This window comes from Plectropomus leopardus, chromosome 22 (genome assembly GCF_026936395.1).
Source record: "Plectropomus leopardus strain MGB_pleo_1.0 chromosome 22, ASM2693639v1, whole genome shotgun sequence".
NCBI lineage: Eukaryota > Metazoa > Chordata > Actinopteri > Perciformes > Serranidae > Plectropomus > Plectropomus leopardus.
In genome coordinates this window covers 22587829-22604614 of record NC_142197.1, presented here as the reverse complement: position 1 = coordinate 22604614, position 16786 = coordinate 22587829, and the positions used below count along the sequence as shown (strand labels likewise).

The following is a 16786-nucleotide window of genomic DNA, read 5'->3' as shown; positions in this document are numbered from 1 at the left end:
CTTACATATAATTATTTTCATATTCAATTGTTATTTTTTGTACAGTGTCAAATACTGACACAAATATCACTGCATACAAAATGCACTTTTCAATATCAGGCTATAAAAATATATATTGATTTTCTCCCTTTATTTTATTTTTTTTAAACCATTAATCCTAATCAATATTGTCATATATACTTTAATTTACTGAATTTTTATCCCCGTTAAATGCCAGGTTTTTGTTATGGAACTGTTTTTAGATGAAAAAAAACAAACTATTTTTAGTATACTGCAATTGAATTATTTTTTTTAAAAATCACCAACTGGGATGTGAATGATTTGCAGAAACATTGAGACAGTGCACCTAGTGTAAATGGCACAGATTTTCTCCACATGCCAAATGTGGTAAAAAAAAAAATAAAAAAAAAAAAAGAGAAAAAAGACATCATCAGGTGGAAAACAGTAAAAATTCCAAGGCAAAATCCAGAATTTCATCCAGAAATAATAGTGCATGTTTTTATGCTTTGATGGCTGTGGGATCAAGAACTGCAGTCTGAACGGGTTTCAGTGGCGTATTTTTTCTACTTTACATGAATGTAACACTCTGGTTTGCACAGTGTATTTTAGACTTGTAGGAGCTGAGCTGAAAATTCCAAGATTAAACAAAAACACATCTTGCCAAAATGTATGCCATATACATGAACACAGCTGAACTTATACAAAAAATGAAGAATGAGAAGCGTGTAAATTGTGCCAAACAGTCTCTACAGGTTAAACATTTCCAAGAAAATGTCCACGAACACACACGAGCACAGCCGACCATGTTAGACATGTTTAACCAATTTATTCATGAACATACACGTACAGTTATTGAGTACATTAGTATTTTGTAGCATAGCATTTTGCCTTGACAACAGCTGCTCAGAAGGACCCTACAGAAACCCTTTCACGTCCTCTTTTTCTGATGAACATGCTCTGAATACTCCCTGCAGAATGAGAAGTACCCTGGCTCTCCACGGCGGACACGATGCTGCCCGACACAACCAGCGTGTGGCTGTTTCACAACTGAAGAAGGCATTAAGAATGGAGTGGGAGGGAGGCAGGCTACGGTTTCTTCTCGGTGCCCCTCCTGGCTGTAAGTATTGCTCTGACATGCTTTCCTGTGGCCTTCTGGGTAAACAAAGGAAGGAGTTTTTCGGGGGTTTAGCGGGGGGGCGGGGGTTGGTGGGTCATTGGCCAAGACGATGGCCTTATCACGCTTCCCCTCTTTCTTTCACAGTGATAAAAAAATGAACTGAGACCTGGCCGGGACGAGGTCCGAGTGAGTCACCTGACCTGTCACGAAGGTAAAGGTAAATTCCATGTGAGAAAAAGGGGGAGGGGGTTGGTGAACCTGACGTGTCCGCGGACACTTCAAAACCTGGTTTTCGTTGGCTGTGCTACATCTGCCCAACCCTCCTACGAAGCCTCTCTGAACAGGCCAAGTGTGCCTCCGCCGGTAAGAAAGGCAATGCGCTTAAAAACCAGATAGCACAGGTTGAACTCCACAGAGCGGGGGTTACAGCACCGCCCCCTTGCGGCCGTTTGGGCCGGGGGGGCGCCTAACAAAGTGCTGCTAACAAGGAGTACTCAGACAGCTAACCAATGATAGGACGCCACTGGTACACCACACACACTAGTACAAAGTGCTATAGAAAAGACAACAGCCACTGCGAGCCTACGAGGAGCCTGAAGCACTGAGTCACTGGCGGCCCTGAAGCGGCCCCTCACCTCAGCCTCTTCTTAGAATTCTCTGGAATGTTAAAGAGACTCGACCGGGCTGTAGCGAGCCCTGGGAGCGACCAACGGTGTGACGAAGAGGTCGAAACAAAACATTTTGGTTCAATTTAGATGAGTCCATCCGGTTGAAGAGACTCTTGGGGGTTCGCCGACGGTGCCAGCCAGTCTGCTTACTGGAATGTATCGAGAGTGGAAAGTAGTTGAGCACAAGTGGCGCAGGGAAAAAAAAAACACCAACTCCGGATCCCATGCTCAGCAAGATTAGATAAACTGGAACAGACACCGGGCTGCATGTCACCCATCCGTCCTCCGTCACTAGAGCTGGAAATGCTACAGTGCTTTTACAAGTGCTAAAGGCCCCGCTAAGAATTTAAAAGAAAGAAAAAATTCACCTGGGACGACCGGAACTGACCAACCTGGAGCTTTGGTAGGAGGAAGGGGAAAGAGGAGGGGGAGTTATATAAATTGACGTTACCGCGATGCAGTCTAAACCACAGCTGTTGTCTAAGAGCAAATACAACAAAAGACTTCACAAGAACCCAAACTAGTTTTAGCAGTGAAGAAACAAGTTCATGCTTTTTGAGGGAGACTTTTTTCCTGTATTCTATCTATTGTACAGAGAAGGAGGAAGAGAAGGAAAAAACAGGTCTAGTAAAATACTATGTATATTGAGCCACACAGCTCCCAGTATATTACCATGAGTTTTTGTAACAAAAATCTTGAAACTTTTTTTTCTTCAAATTCTCTACCAAGAAAAATACAAAACATTATAAGGCGGTAAGTAACTATTTTTTTTTTTTTAATCTGTTTTGTTTTTTGTTTTTTTTAAATTTGAGAAGCTGTTACAGTGCAGTTGATCCTCAAGGCAGCCGGGCCGGGCTTCACTGCTGCTTGCACTCAGCTGGGGGGGCTGCATCCTTCTGTAAGAAATCACAGGGGGTAGAGAGGGGGGATGTTGTTAAGACGAAAAACATTACAAAACACACACACACACACGCACAAGCATACCATAAATCACATCTACACACAGCAAAGCAAATTCAAGACATTCAACAAGCTGCCACAAATTCTAAATAACATCTGAGAAGTTGTTTATCTCTGACAGTTTATAACACAAATAACACAGATATGAAGTGGGATAGGCACGAGTACTCGAGTACTTAACAGGTTTAATAAATAGTGTTAGGTGTTTGTATAAGTTTGTCCGTACCGTTAAACATCTCGGTGTCAGATTTAAGCTGCTCTGTTAGCTTGTGCAAACCTGGCAAACTGACTGAGGAGAGCAGCTCTGGACTCTGGAGACGGTCCTTCAGTGTGTTGTCTAACCTTTGTACGGGCAGCAACAGAAAGTTTGCCAATTTTCCTAGTTTTTTTAATATATTTATTTCAAATTGCACATGTTTTACGTTACTATTCTCAGTACTTTTTTTGTCTAAGTACTCGAGTACCCTAACAATTTAATGTAAGTACTCAAATATGGAAATTACTTTAACTGGCGGTTCCTAAAAAAAAAAGCGGGGACTGTGACATTCAGATTACACACACTATCACAACTATGGTTTGTCGGAGTAGCATTCTAATGAATGCAATGATTACACAAGTCCGTCTCAAGTAATGGTGGAATCCATCAGTAACAAATAATATATAGTAATAAAGAGTGAAATTAGTGAACAGAATTCTCCATCCACGTCTAAATAATGGCTGCATAGACGGCATATAGAATGGCTGTATCTATGCCAACATAAACGACACATGGAAGTATGAAGGCAGTGACATTTAACATTTAAAACAGACGCATCTCTTTCCATACGTAATAGGAGTAAAAATGAACCGTAACCGGTACTTAAGTTCCTAACTTCCTGTAAATTTTGTCGTTTCATCTCTAAAACAACAACAACAAAAATCAACAGTCAAAAAAAACAAAAAATCATTTCCCTGTTTCCAGTCTTTATGCTAAGCTACGTGTTGGCTTCAGCTTCATGTTTAGTGTAACGACTTGATGGTGGTAGTATTGATCTTATCTAACTCTCAGCAAGAAAGTGCATTTCCCAAAATGTCAATCTATTCCTTTAAAACAGTCAACTCGATGCCTCCAGGCTGAAGCTGCTGGGCACTTCGGTGTCAAGTGAGGTGAAGTCCTAAACTGAACCACAGGACGTCCCTCCATGAAGACCAGCTGCAGATTTGTATTGTGGTACTTCACAGTACTTCACTGCGCTTAAAGTGCTTGACTTAGAAGGTGGGAAAGAAGAATTAACACTTGAGTGCGCACAGGCTCCATACCGTCTACAGTGAGGCTAGATAGTTTTAAGTGGCTTATATAGCTTATACCAATCTCAAATATCAAACTGTGTCATGGAAACAGTTTCTAAATGACTGATATCAACACAGATATCAGTGATAAGGTAAATCAGCTGAGTAAAGGCCTGGCCAAAAAAAGTACAAACCAGATTACCAGACTAAGGAGCAAATATGAGCCTTTGAATATACTAATCTACATTATCTCCCTTGGTTAGTGATTACAATATTTTGGTACTAAATTTGTAGATAGAAAGCTTAATATTGTGACAATGGGTGAGTAAATGAGATTAAACAGCTCATTGTTAAGCCTTTTAAGAAAGTACATGGGAAGAAGATACTTGTGTATTTGGAAAAGTGCTTTAAAACAGACATCATATTTTGGCGGGGCTGCTATAGGATAATAAATGTAAACACTTGAGACCGAACCTCAGGTCATTGTGCTCAAATCAATTAGCTGCCAAAAAAAAGGAAACACTTGAGTAAATAAGGGATGAAGAGTGCACAGAGATAATTAAGACCCCACCATACTCAGGGTCGGGCGTCCTTCCAACAGACAGACACTTCTGGAGGTGATGGCACGATGCAGCTGTTCAGGCTGCTCTCTGTGGCCCGATGCCACACCCGCTCAACACTGTAAGGCTGAGATACTCTACTTATGGCCTGTGGGCCAAATCTGGCCCCTGATTGGATGCAGGGTGCCCCCCCAACTATTTTCTAATTCACAATACAAATAAAGTGATTCACACTGAGAATTGTTTTTGTACTTTCAATGTACATGAGGTAGCAGAGTGCATAATAAACCCCATCAAAACAGAGCCTGTTTTTTAAAAGAGGGGCCAGTGGAGGATCCTAACACCCCCCGACCGAGGTCATAGCTAAGCCCCGTATCTCCTAAAATCCTAGAAATGTTCTAAAAATCCGACAAACGCCCTAAAATCCTGGAAATATCCTTTAATCCTGGAAATATCCTTTAATCCTGGAATTGTTCTAAATTTCTAGAAACATCCTACAATCCTAGAAATGTCCCAAAATCCTAGCAACATCAAAAAACCCTAGAAACATCCTAAAATCTTAGAAATGTTCTAAAATCCGACAAACGTCCTAAAATCCTGGAAACTTCCTAAATTCTTAGTAACGTCCTAAAATCCAAAAAATGTCCCTAAGTCCTAGAAACGTCCCAAAGTCCTAGAAACATCCTAAAATCCTAGAGAAGTCCTAAAATCCTAGAACCATTCTAAAGTCCTAGAAACATCCTGAAGTCCTAGCAATGTCCAAAAACCCTAAAAATGTCCCAAAATCCTGGAAATGTTCTACAATCCTAGAAAGGTCCTAAATTCCTGGAAATGTCCTAAATTCCTAGTAACGCCCTAACATCCAAGAAACGTCCTAAAATCCTAAAAACATGTATGAGGCTGCTGCAACAGGCCCCTGGGATCCCGTTATTGTGCAGAAGTGGCCCCCAAGCAACACAAGCTGAGGATCCCTACTGTAAGGTCATTTTAGATATGGTGCCATAGATTTGGCCACAGCCGAACTCCTCACAGTCGAGTCCTGAAATAGTGTTCTGTGTGAGATACCCAAATAAGAACTTTGTTACACACTATAATGTAGCATCTTTTTAAAGACTGGACTTCTTTTTATCTGCTGCAGGTGATCGAGATCCAATGAAAGCAACAGAAAACAGGCCATTATTGCTGACAATCACGGCACCCTCGGAGGGATAAAAACACTTTGTTGGCATTTCTTGTTTTTTGGTAATCCGCCAACTATCGGTTGGGGCTTTATTTCAAACACAAACAGCCCTCCAAGGCCATTATCCCGGCATTAAACGCTGATCTATAGAGAAAAGGCAGCTGTGCAGAACTAATGTGAACAGGAAGGAGGATACAAACCATGGACGAATGGACCAATGAGATTTAAATGGGTGTTAAAAACAAACATCCAGAAACAAAAAGCACAGAATTTATGGCAGACAAATTCTCATCTTGACAAAAACTAGCCTGCGTTTGTGGACGGGACGAGTTGGACATGGTGGAGAAGAAAGAAAAAGGGAGGGCTGGACTGGATTCAACATACAGAAATAATACAAGTGCAAATGCAAAACTCACTATGGGTTAAAGCTCAAAAAACCAACGACAAACCGGTGGGTTAGTAAGTTGGGAGGGGTGCAGCAACGGCGGCAGAGGACGGTGCTAATGTGTGGGGTCGGGGGGTGCAGAGAGATGGATGGATGGAAAAACAGGAGGAAAAGGAAAGCAAAACTAAGAGGGTGAAGGGTTGGGGGTGGGGGAGGTGTGATGATAGTAAGCTGACAATTCACAAGCTGTACCTACCAGGATAGGGTTATTTTTCTACTGTCACCACTTAAACCTAGTGAGGAAAAATTTAAAGAGTAGCTGACAAAAGATGCCAAAGTGACCGGAGATGAAGAAACATTAATGAATAGGAGAAAAAAAAAAAAAAAGCAAAACTAGCAGAATACAGAATGTCATTTTTGCTTAGCAAAGAAGCAGAGGTCATGCTCGTTTAGATCGTGTCGTGTCAAACAAAAAGTATTGTAATGAGATTTTCTTTTGTCTTATTGTTGCTTGCAAGACTTTGGAGCTTGCATAGCTTCCCTTCTGTTTATTCAGTTTTTCAGCTACATTAGGTCCATCAGGAAGGCAGCGAAGCAGAAAACATCAGTGGATAAACAGAGCCTACAGGAGAGCACCCGCTATTTATTTGTCTAGTGGAAATTACAATAAACCTCTGAAGGTTTGCACTTAATTATGCGTGCCTGCTCTCATTCAAACTTTTTAAAATATATATTTATTGTGCCAATTTTCCCAGTACAAATACTGAATTTGAACAAGGAAAAAATAATTAAAAGTACGATAAAAATGAATATTTTGTATGAGTGACATTTCACTGGAGTCCTCGTTCTTCTTTTTAAGATGAAAACTTTTTCCTCTTTTCTGTAGTGCTATTTCTCAGTCTATAGTTTTGGAGTGAGTTGCAGAGTGTTGGAGATATCTGCCATCTGTCTTCTCTCCAGTATAATGGAACTAGATGACACTCGTCTTGTGGTGCTCAGAGTGCCAAAAAATACATTTGGAAAACTCAGCAGCAATGTCTCATTCCCAGTTACTCAAGATAATTTACAAACCTTGTTGTAAGCAGTTTCATGTAGGAACTACCAAAGTGAACTTCATTCTGATTTTGGCAACACTAGACAATTCGTGCAGTTTCACCAGATGTGTTTCTGAAGCTCCTAGAAGCTAAGGGAAATAGATGCCTCGTCTGTTTTTGACAGAGCCGGGGCAGAACTGGACTCTGAACAGTATTCATTTTGTCTGGAGGCTGTAGCGCAACAAAGTGGGATACAAACACAATTAAAATAGAACAAAAATAAATACATACGCAGCCTGCTTACTAATGATAGAAGCATGAATATCAAGGGAAAATGACCAAATCAAAAACAATCTGCAAGTCCAGAATATTGAGCAGGCAAAACACTTGCTTCTGAAATGCTGCCAGTGTGGTAGATGGAACAAAACTGCGTCTGTGTCCTTCGTAGTTCTCTTACAGTCAAGACGGCAGCAAAAACAGGGTCTCAATCACCTTATAACTTGCCTAACTTTGGTGTATCTTCACATAATGTGTATGGAATTAAAACGCAGGTCATGGTATTGAAAATTAGACAAACTTTTCTCTGGATTTCAGTTTTTGAGCATTGACAAAGGCTTAAAATGTGGCCTACAAGGCTAGTAAGATTCCAGCTGAGATGATTTCTTAAAACTTGTGACCCCTATCAGCTAGTTAACAGAAGTGAGGAGCCAGCAGTCGGTGTCGGTATAAAACAGTCAGTTAAACAAGTTTCAACAATAACAAAGTATTGCAACCACAAGAGGTCCTTAAACATACAGCCATACACGTGCACACAAAATGTTAGGCTGATTGGTCCAGTAGTTTGCACCATCAGCGACGGACAGATAGATACACATCGAACACAAATGATGATCCGTAACGATTTTTCGTTTTCTAATAAACTACACCTGCCAACTGGATCACTGCGCAGATGGAAGCGATGTAATCATTTACTGCGTTCTCCTCGGCTCAGCTGTAACGTTAGCTAGCTCAGTGGTGCTAGGTGAGCTAGCGGTAGATGCACGCTTCCTTCTGTGCTATATTACAGTAGGGGTGTGTACTGTAACTGCTCACAATAGGATCTGTGTATTATCATGAGTAGCTAATAAAGAAACATTGCTGCTGAGTTTTATAAATGTATTTTGGCACGTTGAGCACAAAAAGCTGAGTGTCATCTAGTTCCATTATACTGGAGAGAAGGCAGACATCTCTATGGCCGAAATCTCCCAAACTCTGCAACTCACACCAAAACTATCTGGACTGATAAATAACACTACAGGTCAAAGGAAAAAGATGTATTTTTGATTTTGTTGAACTGTCCCTTTAATGCACACTGGGTCTGTGAGTTGCATAAGGTTAAGGTTCAGGTTTTAGTAACAACATGCAGCAGTCAGACTTTAACTGACTGGTAAAAAGTCATTCAGGTTAAGACATTGGTGAAGAGGAAAAATATCTGCTAGGGGAATGTTGTTTTTTTTGTCTGGGAGCCAAATCAAGATCACGACAACAAAATAAAAGCTGAAGCAAACCAAAAGCTGGTGTAAAATGAGATGCATTTGACAGTATGTATTCTGTATGTTGAAATCTGACATCGTCATATTAGGACAGCTGTTCTCTACCTGCAGCTCAGGAACCCTGAATATAATAACTCGTGAACTGTGGAAGGTTTTGAGAGATCACTGCGGCTATCAGTGGCCTACAGCAAGAGCTGCTGCTGCTGTACTTTTCGCAAAGAGCTTCCTGAGCCAACAAAGTTGAGAACAGCTGAGTCAGGTCTTTCTCAGGACACCAGAGATCTTTACAGAGGGAGGGGATGTGTGCTCTCACCTTGGGATCATAGTCGGGGTCGTTCTCCTCGTCAGCCTCCTCCTCTCCTTCCTGAACACACAGCAGGGAACAACTTCAGGCTTACTGGCTTTCCAACACACAATTAACACTCATCTCTGTCTATCACAACTCTGAAACCACACACACAGTTCAGACATTATATACTGAACAGTCTTACCTCATCGTCCGCCTCCTCTCCCTCTTCATCGTACTGTAAAACACAAACATGAGGATTAGCTGGGAAACATTCAAAGAGCTGTATGTAACAGTCGGAGCATCTCTCTGATTCAGTCTGTGGTGAGACTGTCTGCACACAATGTTAACTCCATAAATAGCACTTTTTTTTTCCTGATGCATTTGCTCTGCCAAAAACATGCTGAAGAAACATTAGCCAGTCTGTTTCACTTAGATGAGTCAAAATCATGTTGTATTTCTCCTATCAATGGAGTTGTGTACCGTTAACATTTGAACAGGTGTCAGACCCCGTACTCATGGTGCCTATTTTTTTGGTACTTTACTCATTCTGTCCTGAAAAAAATGGGGATTTTTGAACAAGCTGTAGTCCACAAGTGATTCTGCACCTGTTTTTTTTTTCATTTTTGTAATCCTCTTTTTATTGGTTTTTGTGAATGCACAAAATGCAATACACAACCAAATGAACATGAAGGCGTTTCAATCCTGTAGAATGGGAAAATAAAAAAAATTAAATAAAAAAGATAAAGAACTAAAATAAAACATAATAGAAATAAAAGGATAAACTTATAAAATAAAGTAAAAAAAACGATAGAGCTAAATAAAAAATATTAGAAATAAAAAGAAAACTAAATAAAAAATAAAATAGAAATAAAAAGATATACAAATAAAAATAAAATAGAAACAAAAAGATGAACTAAATAGAAATAAAAAGATAAAGAACAAAATAAAAAATAATAAAAACAAAAAGATGACCTAAATAAATATAAAATAGAAATAAAGACATAAAGAACTAAATAAAACTAAAATACAATGAACAAATAAATATATGTATACCATGCATATCCTAAGAGTACTACCAAGTAGCTGGAAAAATGATCACCCTTTCCTGGTTGCAGAATCAACTATCTACTGTGGAACAACAGATTACTAGACTGAGACGGGTAGACATAACGGAAAAAAATGACTGCACAGCTGAAATTGAAAATGTACATTTTGCTATGTTGTATGTGATCAATGCATCGTCTTTATACTGAATAAAATTAGTTTTTCAAAAACAAAACAGCAATGATACGACTATATTTAAAATAAAATAGAAATTCACAGAAACTATCCTTGCAGCACTGATAGTTTCCCTTGCTTGGAAGCCAATGAACCTCTGGCTTCCGGAGGTATTGAAATTTGGCATAAACTGATTTCAAATCTATCGATACTCTGTAGTACCGACATATTTCGATCAGTATGCTTAAAAGTACAGAGTTCTGTGCCAAAAAAGCTGTTTTTGCTCTGTGTTGTCTGTCGTTCACAAAGCCACATGGACATATGTTGCATATGCTGCATTGTACACTTGCGCCTCTCAAGGTTCCTCTTGTGCTGGGAGAGTACCTACTCCAAAATAAGTTTGAAAAAAGTCCCTCAAAGCACTGTTCTAAAAGCTACTAGAGTTCCTCCTGTCTGAAAATGTTGATTGTTAACTGGGGGGGCGGACTGGAGGAAGGACTGCTTCAATGAAGTGTATGAGTGCAGTGCAGAGCAGTGCTGCCACGGTACTGGAATTTCAAACTTCAGTATGGATACCCTGAAATGTATCGATATTTGAGGCCAGAGGGAAGAACTGACATTGAGAGCATAAAATATTCATTTAGATTCAACATGTTTGGATGAATCTATATTTTTGACAACACTAGTGCAAAGTAAAGATAAGCAGTGGGATACGCTCACAGGAAGTCATATGCACGACCAGCCAAAGCGTCTACCACAACAACTAACTGAGGTAAATAGTGGTCTGCTGAATGTCACATACAGTTCCTTAAAACCCGAGCGAACTAACCTGATTCCTATTAAGAACGTAAGAAGGCAATGAGTTACTTTGCAAAAGAATTACCCAAAATATTGGCAAGAAATTAGTTAAAATGATAAGAAAAAAAGACAACTTAAAAATGACCAGAAAAAGTGCTAAAAAATAGGATTTTTTTTAACTATGACATAATTTTAAATACGCATTTTTAATAACTGAAAATACCTTTTTTCTAACCTATTTGCCTTCTTTTATTCTAGTAATTTTGTGAACACAACTCAAGAAAACTGACGTAGATCCAGGTTTAAAAGGGTTAATGCCCAAAAATAAATCTAAAAGCCACATATTTTGAGCAAAGATTACCCTACTGTTAATAATGACTATAAAGCCAACAACAAATAACGTCTCTTGCAGCACCATAACCAGAAGATTCCTCACAGCGTATCCCAGCTGAAAACAGAGCACAGCTCGGCTGCTTCTGTAAAGCTGAAGCTTCATTCCAATATGAAAGCGTTTACCACAGAGTCTGTCAGACTAAAGAGGAAGCCAAACTTGAGCTCAGAAGCCAACACTCACATCGTCGTCGTCGTCCTCGATGGCCTCTCCTGTGAAGTAGAGCACGGCCCGAGGTACGATACGCTCACGGATGAAGTGGCCGATTTCAAAGTCTGCAGCCAGGACCGCCTCCGAGTCCTCGTCCTGGAGACAGACAGGTCAATCACAGTTTATTCGGGCATTTCTTAGAGTTTCATGTGAAGAATTCAGGGCTGGACTCAGGGTTAGTTTACAACAGGATGTATCACTTTGAAAATGTTGTTACAATTGTTCATTTATCTAAACAACAAGAGTTCATACACAGTTTTACTTAAAGAAATTTCCATAACCTTTCCAAGTTTTGAGGGCAAACTTCAAAGACCACACATTCTCTGAAATGACCGTTGATAGTTCTTTTTCAGTACAATGTAATAGTTTTTAGAAATACATGTCTTTTTTTAAAAAAAATACTGAAATCAGAACAGGATTAGAGCTGAATAATTAAATATAACTAAGAGACTATTTGTTGTTTTTGAGGGTAGAGGCTGCAAAAATGGGCATGTCAAATAATTTTATAAGCACTGGGGAGGGGCATAAAACTTTTCCTGACCGCAGATTTTTAAATGTTTCTTTCTTTAAAATATGGGTGTTTTTTTTCGTAATTCTTTTGTTTGGGGGGGTGGGGTTAAAGAAAAAAAAAAAAAAAAGACTATTTTTTTCCTCAAAAAGTTTTGGCAAATTGTTATTTGTTTTTGTTGTTTTTCCTATAAAAATCAACAAAATATTTAAAGGAATAAAAATGCCAAGATATTTTTTTCTCTTTTTTTAAAGATAGCATGCCTTTCTGTGAGTTTGGAAGGCATGCTTTGACATTTAATGCAGACAGAAATAGTAAAAAGCAGAAATTATTGTTGGATTTTCAAATTTCCGAAGGTCCATGAACACAATTCCATGTCCTTACATGTCTTGTAAAAACTTTCATGGTATATATGTAGTTATCTTAAACTTTTCAAAGCTTACAAAATATATAACTGGGAAAACTAGAAAATAATTCAATAAGGAATTAAGGAGTGTAGAGGAAGCACACTGACTTACCAACTCTCCGTTTTCTGGAACTGTAAATAAGAGGAGAAAGTTAAAAGTCAGTAAAACCAGAGATCTGTAACAGGCACAGAGATCCATCTGATCAGTAATAAATGCTAAATCAACTGGTCATATAAAAGTGAACTCTGGTTTAGGCTGACTTCTTCTGTCCCCGTCCTGCTTACCCTCTGGTGGGGTGAAGAAGTTGAAGAAGGAGTCGTTGGGGACTGTTTTGGTGACCGTCCTCACTGTGCCGCGGCCCTTGTGCTTCTGTTTCTTCTTGATTGTTTTCAACGTGACGTTCTTGCCCTTCGTCCACTCAATCGTGCAACTGTGGTGAAACACGAGCAGGAGGAGGCAGCAGCAGAAGGAGAACGAGCAAGGTCAGTTTATCCAGCATTTTAAATGTCAAATCTTAATTGCATCTTGGGCTTATTTTAGGAATCGAGCTGGTGAGGTCTGTGATATGCACAGATTCAGAGGGAAAAGCTGCAGGCAGATAACAGAGATGCAGAAAGAGATGTTTGGTGCAGGTCTGGTTGGCTCTTGAGGGAGAGTTTTAATAAATAACAATGTGGCTGACATTAGAAAATGTACGGAGAACTTTGACAGAATGAAATCAAATGATTATATTTCGACTTGTACAACTGAATTTATAAGAAAGACAAATCAAAAACAGCCGTTGTGCTCACCCCGTGCAGCACATGATCTCCGGCCCGTCGAAGGAGAAGGGGTCGCTCTCGTCGGGCTCTGACCTCATCTTGTAGGTTTTCGTCAACACTGTGTTTGAGAAGAAGTCGTTGGGCTCGAAGTGGAACTCTAACGTGAAGCTCTGGAGGAAAAACAGAAGGGTTTCCGGTTACAGACGGACGAGTTCAAAGCAAACAGAGCGGCTCCTGCCATCTCACACGAGTGGCGCTCACTCACCATGGGCTGTCCTGGATCTGAGAACTTGACTTTAATATCTTGTAAATGTTTTAGGATGGGTTCATCGTGTTCCTGAGGAGAGAAAGCACCACAGAGTTCAGAATAGCATCCAGCAGGTGTTTCTATTGTTCAGTTATGGGCAGAAATACTCAGGGTTCCTCCAGCTTAAGGCACATCAGATTTAAGACTTTTTTTTTAATGACACTTGGAATTAAATTTAAGACAAATTATACAAACACTAAAATTGATAATCAATTGATTTTATATGATCTATATCATATTATTGATTGATCTGATATGATCTATTCTAACATACAACATGACTTTTTGGGAGACATTCATGCAAAGGGGATTTTATGAAAGATTTTATATGTATAATTTTATTTATTTTACATATAAATAATAATTACAACAACATTAATACTAATAATATGAATACAATGTTACATTTTGATCTAACAATGCAATATCAGAAAAAATAATAAAATCCAATTTCCAATATCAGATTTGAGACTTTTGAAAGATTTATTTAAGACTTTTTAAATATCAATTAAGGTCTTATTTTTAAATTAATTAATTCAATGTTTAATATCTTTTTAATGCCACTTGGAATTAAATTTATGACCAATTGAAAAAAAACAAACAAAAAAATTAAAATTGAAAATCAATCAGGGACAATTTTCCCAAAATATTCATTGTAACATAAAACATGACTTTTTTTTGGTGAGATTTTATAATTCTGAAATAACAATAAAAAATATGTTAGCAGTTATATGATTTTACAATGTCGGAATAAATCCTAAAATCCCACTTTCTGTGCATGAGCAGTTTTATTGAAGACATTTTTATACCAATTAAGGCCTTATTTTTAGTTTAATTAATTCAATGCTTTTTAAGACCTTTTAAATATCCTCGGAAACCCTGAATACACCATATTTGATCATAATCCACGCTGCAAAGCCCTGCTCTATAAAACTCGGCCAGCAGGTGGAAGCAGACCCTGATTTTTCATCGCTGGGAACAAACAGTCTGTGACCCATTTTTCAGTGGCGCTCCAGCAGCCGTCTGGAGGAACCTACCTGCAGCATGTCGCTGAGCAGGTCCACGTTTTTGAAAACCGTTAACCAGAACTCGGGGATGCCTTTGGGGTCCTCCTTCTCCTCGTCCTTCTTCTCCTCCTCTAACTTGGCCTTCTCCTTCATCTCATCCTAGTCGAGGGAGACATTTTCTCTTCAAAATAACGCTTTTCTTTGCACAGATCATACCATGTGGAACAAAGAGCTTTCCACCACCTACACCCACAAAGACGACACTCTGGCGCTGGGGATTAGATGGAGGGAAAAAAAAATAGAGAGCAAGACAGAACTAGCTCGATTTAATGCTTTAAAAAAACACCACTGCAATAGATCACTACACTGGTTTCATCAACCCTGAAATACGGACATGTGAAATCAGTGACAGTGATGAAACTGCATGTTCTTCTTCATGAGCTGCATGCAGTGCTGCCATTTTGGGGAAGCTGATTGTGTTCTGGGTGTGACTTTAAGCCACAAGCGTGCGACGAAAGAGGAAAAGGCAGAACGTATTCAGTCAGACAGGAAGCATGCAGGTGTATACGTCACCTGTACCTGCTTACTTACTGTCAGCTCTTCCTCCTCATCCGCCTTCCATTCGCACTCCTCGTCTGTGGGCTCGTAAGCTGCTTTCACTATGTCACTTCTCTGCAAACAACAGGGGAAAAAAGGTTAACCCATCGAAACTTGGATTAGCATTCACCTTTGCAAGTATTTAAACCTTTGAAATCTGAGCAAAATGGGGTCCTTTCATGTGGAAACATTGGAAATCAGGCAATAAGCAACTTGGCAAGAGCCATTCCACAAATTGCAAGAAATTTCCAAGTAGATTTGGAATATTATTTTTAAAGAAGCTAGGGGAAAATATCCAAAACATATATATATATAATTATCATAATTAGAGATTTTAAATATTTTTTTGAATTATTATTATTAGTAGTAATAGTAGTAGTAGCAGTAACAGTAGTAATAGCAGTAATAGCAGCAGCAGTAGAAGTAATAGTAGTATTTAAGTACTTTCTTTCAGGTAATTTCCTTTTTTTGTTGTTTGTTTTTTAATTTTAAAAAGGTAATTTTCTTGTACTATTTTTCTAACACATTTTTCTAACTTTTGGGCATTTACTCTTAAGCTGCTCACTGCTTTTTGCTTTTGTTTCTGAAAATCATCAAGTCAGTTCGCTCAGGTCACAAAGGGTTAATGTTTGTACCAGTGGCACCCGCGTAATGGTGCTTTACAGACGCTTTTTAACATGTTGTGTAAAACAGGGTCATTTGTTAAAACGAAGTGTGAACTGTTTCAGTGAGGACGTGGGCGGTTCTTGGTACAGTTGTTGTTTCCATCCTCAGTTTGTTTACATGAAAACAAGCCTTAATGCTGTTTTGGTGATGTGGGAAACATGCGGGTTGATCATCTTTGAGACCAGTCTTCATAACAAATCCAGCAAGATTCGGGTGAGCGGAGTTTTGATCTCCATCCAAAAATACCCTTCTAATACAACTACAGAAACGCTGATGTTCAACATGAAGTAAATTTATCAGTTCATCTACAAACCACGAGCCATGCATTCAGGAAATGTCGTGTTGTGTGTGGTTATTAACTGATCCTGGGGTGGAGATACTTCATATAAATGCAGCGGATCTCAAAGATAAGTTTTGGTAAGTTTGTTAAATAAAAATGTGGAGTCTCAGTTACCATATTTTCAATTAATTCGATTAAGGACACTGTGAAATGTTTTTAAATATGTACACTGTTGTCATTTATTCCCTTTTATCTCCTCAGCTATAAATTATGGAGAACGTCCCCTGTATTTGGCAAAGAGGCCTCTCTGCAGTCAACCACTCATTTCACCGGGTGGCCAGACAGAAGTGAAGTCTCAGTTTTAAACACCACCGAAGCCTTTAACTGTACAACGTGCACGGTTTAAATTCAGGGAATGCCATGTTGGGTGTGTTCAAATTTATATTTTTTTGTCCCTAAATCCTGCTACATCTTCAGGCGTCGAAGGAGGATTTTATGATTCTCACCGCCTGGAGGAAGAAGCTACTCCTTAGTCTGATGGTACGGCAGCGGATACTTCTGTATCATCTCCCAGAAGTACCTAAGTATAACTGTAGTTCAGCTGACACAATTATTTTTGGGTAATTTAATGTTGGTCAGATA

The 16786-nt window shown here is 39.1% G+C and overlaps 1 protein-coding gene across 3 annotated transcripts in view; it reads right to left on the bottom strand.

Annotated features, from left to right (window-relative positions):
• Nucleotides 1-811: 811 nt before the first annotated feature.
• The window catches only part of nap1l1 (nucleosome assembly protein 1-like 1), a 35811-nt gene continuing 19836 nt past the window's right edge, over nucleotides 812-16786 (bottom strand). The window contains exons 6-16 of one of the 3 annotated variants that reach the window (XM_042511091.2): nucleotides 15181-15273; nucleotides 14632-14760; nucleotides 13553-13624; nucleotides 13318-13457; nucleotides 12811-12956; nucleotides 12638-12657; nucleotides 11585-11707; nucleotides 9197-9229; nucleotides 9019-9069; nucleotides 6396-6432; nucleotides 812-2681 (exon numbers count right to left, since the gene is read on the bottom strand). In XM_042511091.2, the coding sequence (XP_042367025.1) occupies nucleotides 6427-6432; nucleotides 9019-9069; nucleotides 9197-9229; nucleotides 11585-11707; nucleotides 12638-12657; nucleotides 12811-12956; nucleotides 13318-13457; nucleotides 13553-13624; nucleotides 14632-14760; nucleotides 15181-15273 (813 nt within the window). In that variant the 3' untranslated portion in view covers nucleotides 812-2681; nucleotides 6396-6426. The remainder of the gene's footprint in view (nucleotides 2682-6395; nucleotides 6433-9018; nucleotides 9070-9196; nucleotides 9230-11584; nucleotides 11708-12637; nucleotides 12658-12810; nucleotides 12957-13317; nucleotides 13458-13552; nucleotides 13625-14631; nucleotides 14761-15180; nucleotides 15274-16786) is intronic. The other 2 variants (XM_042511089.2, XM_042511090.2) reach the window with 2 other exon arrangements.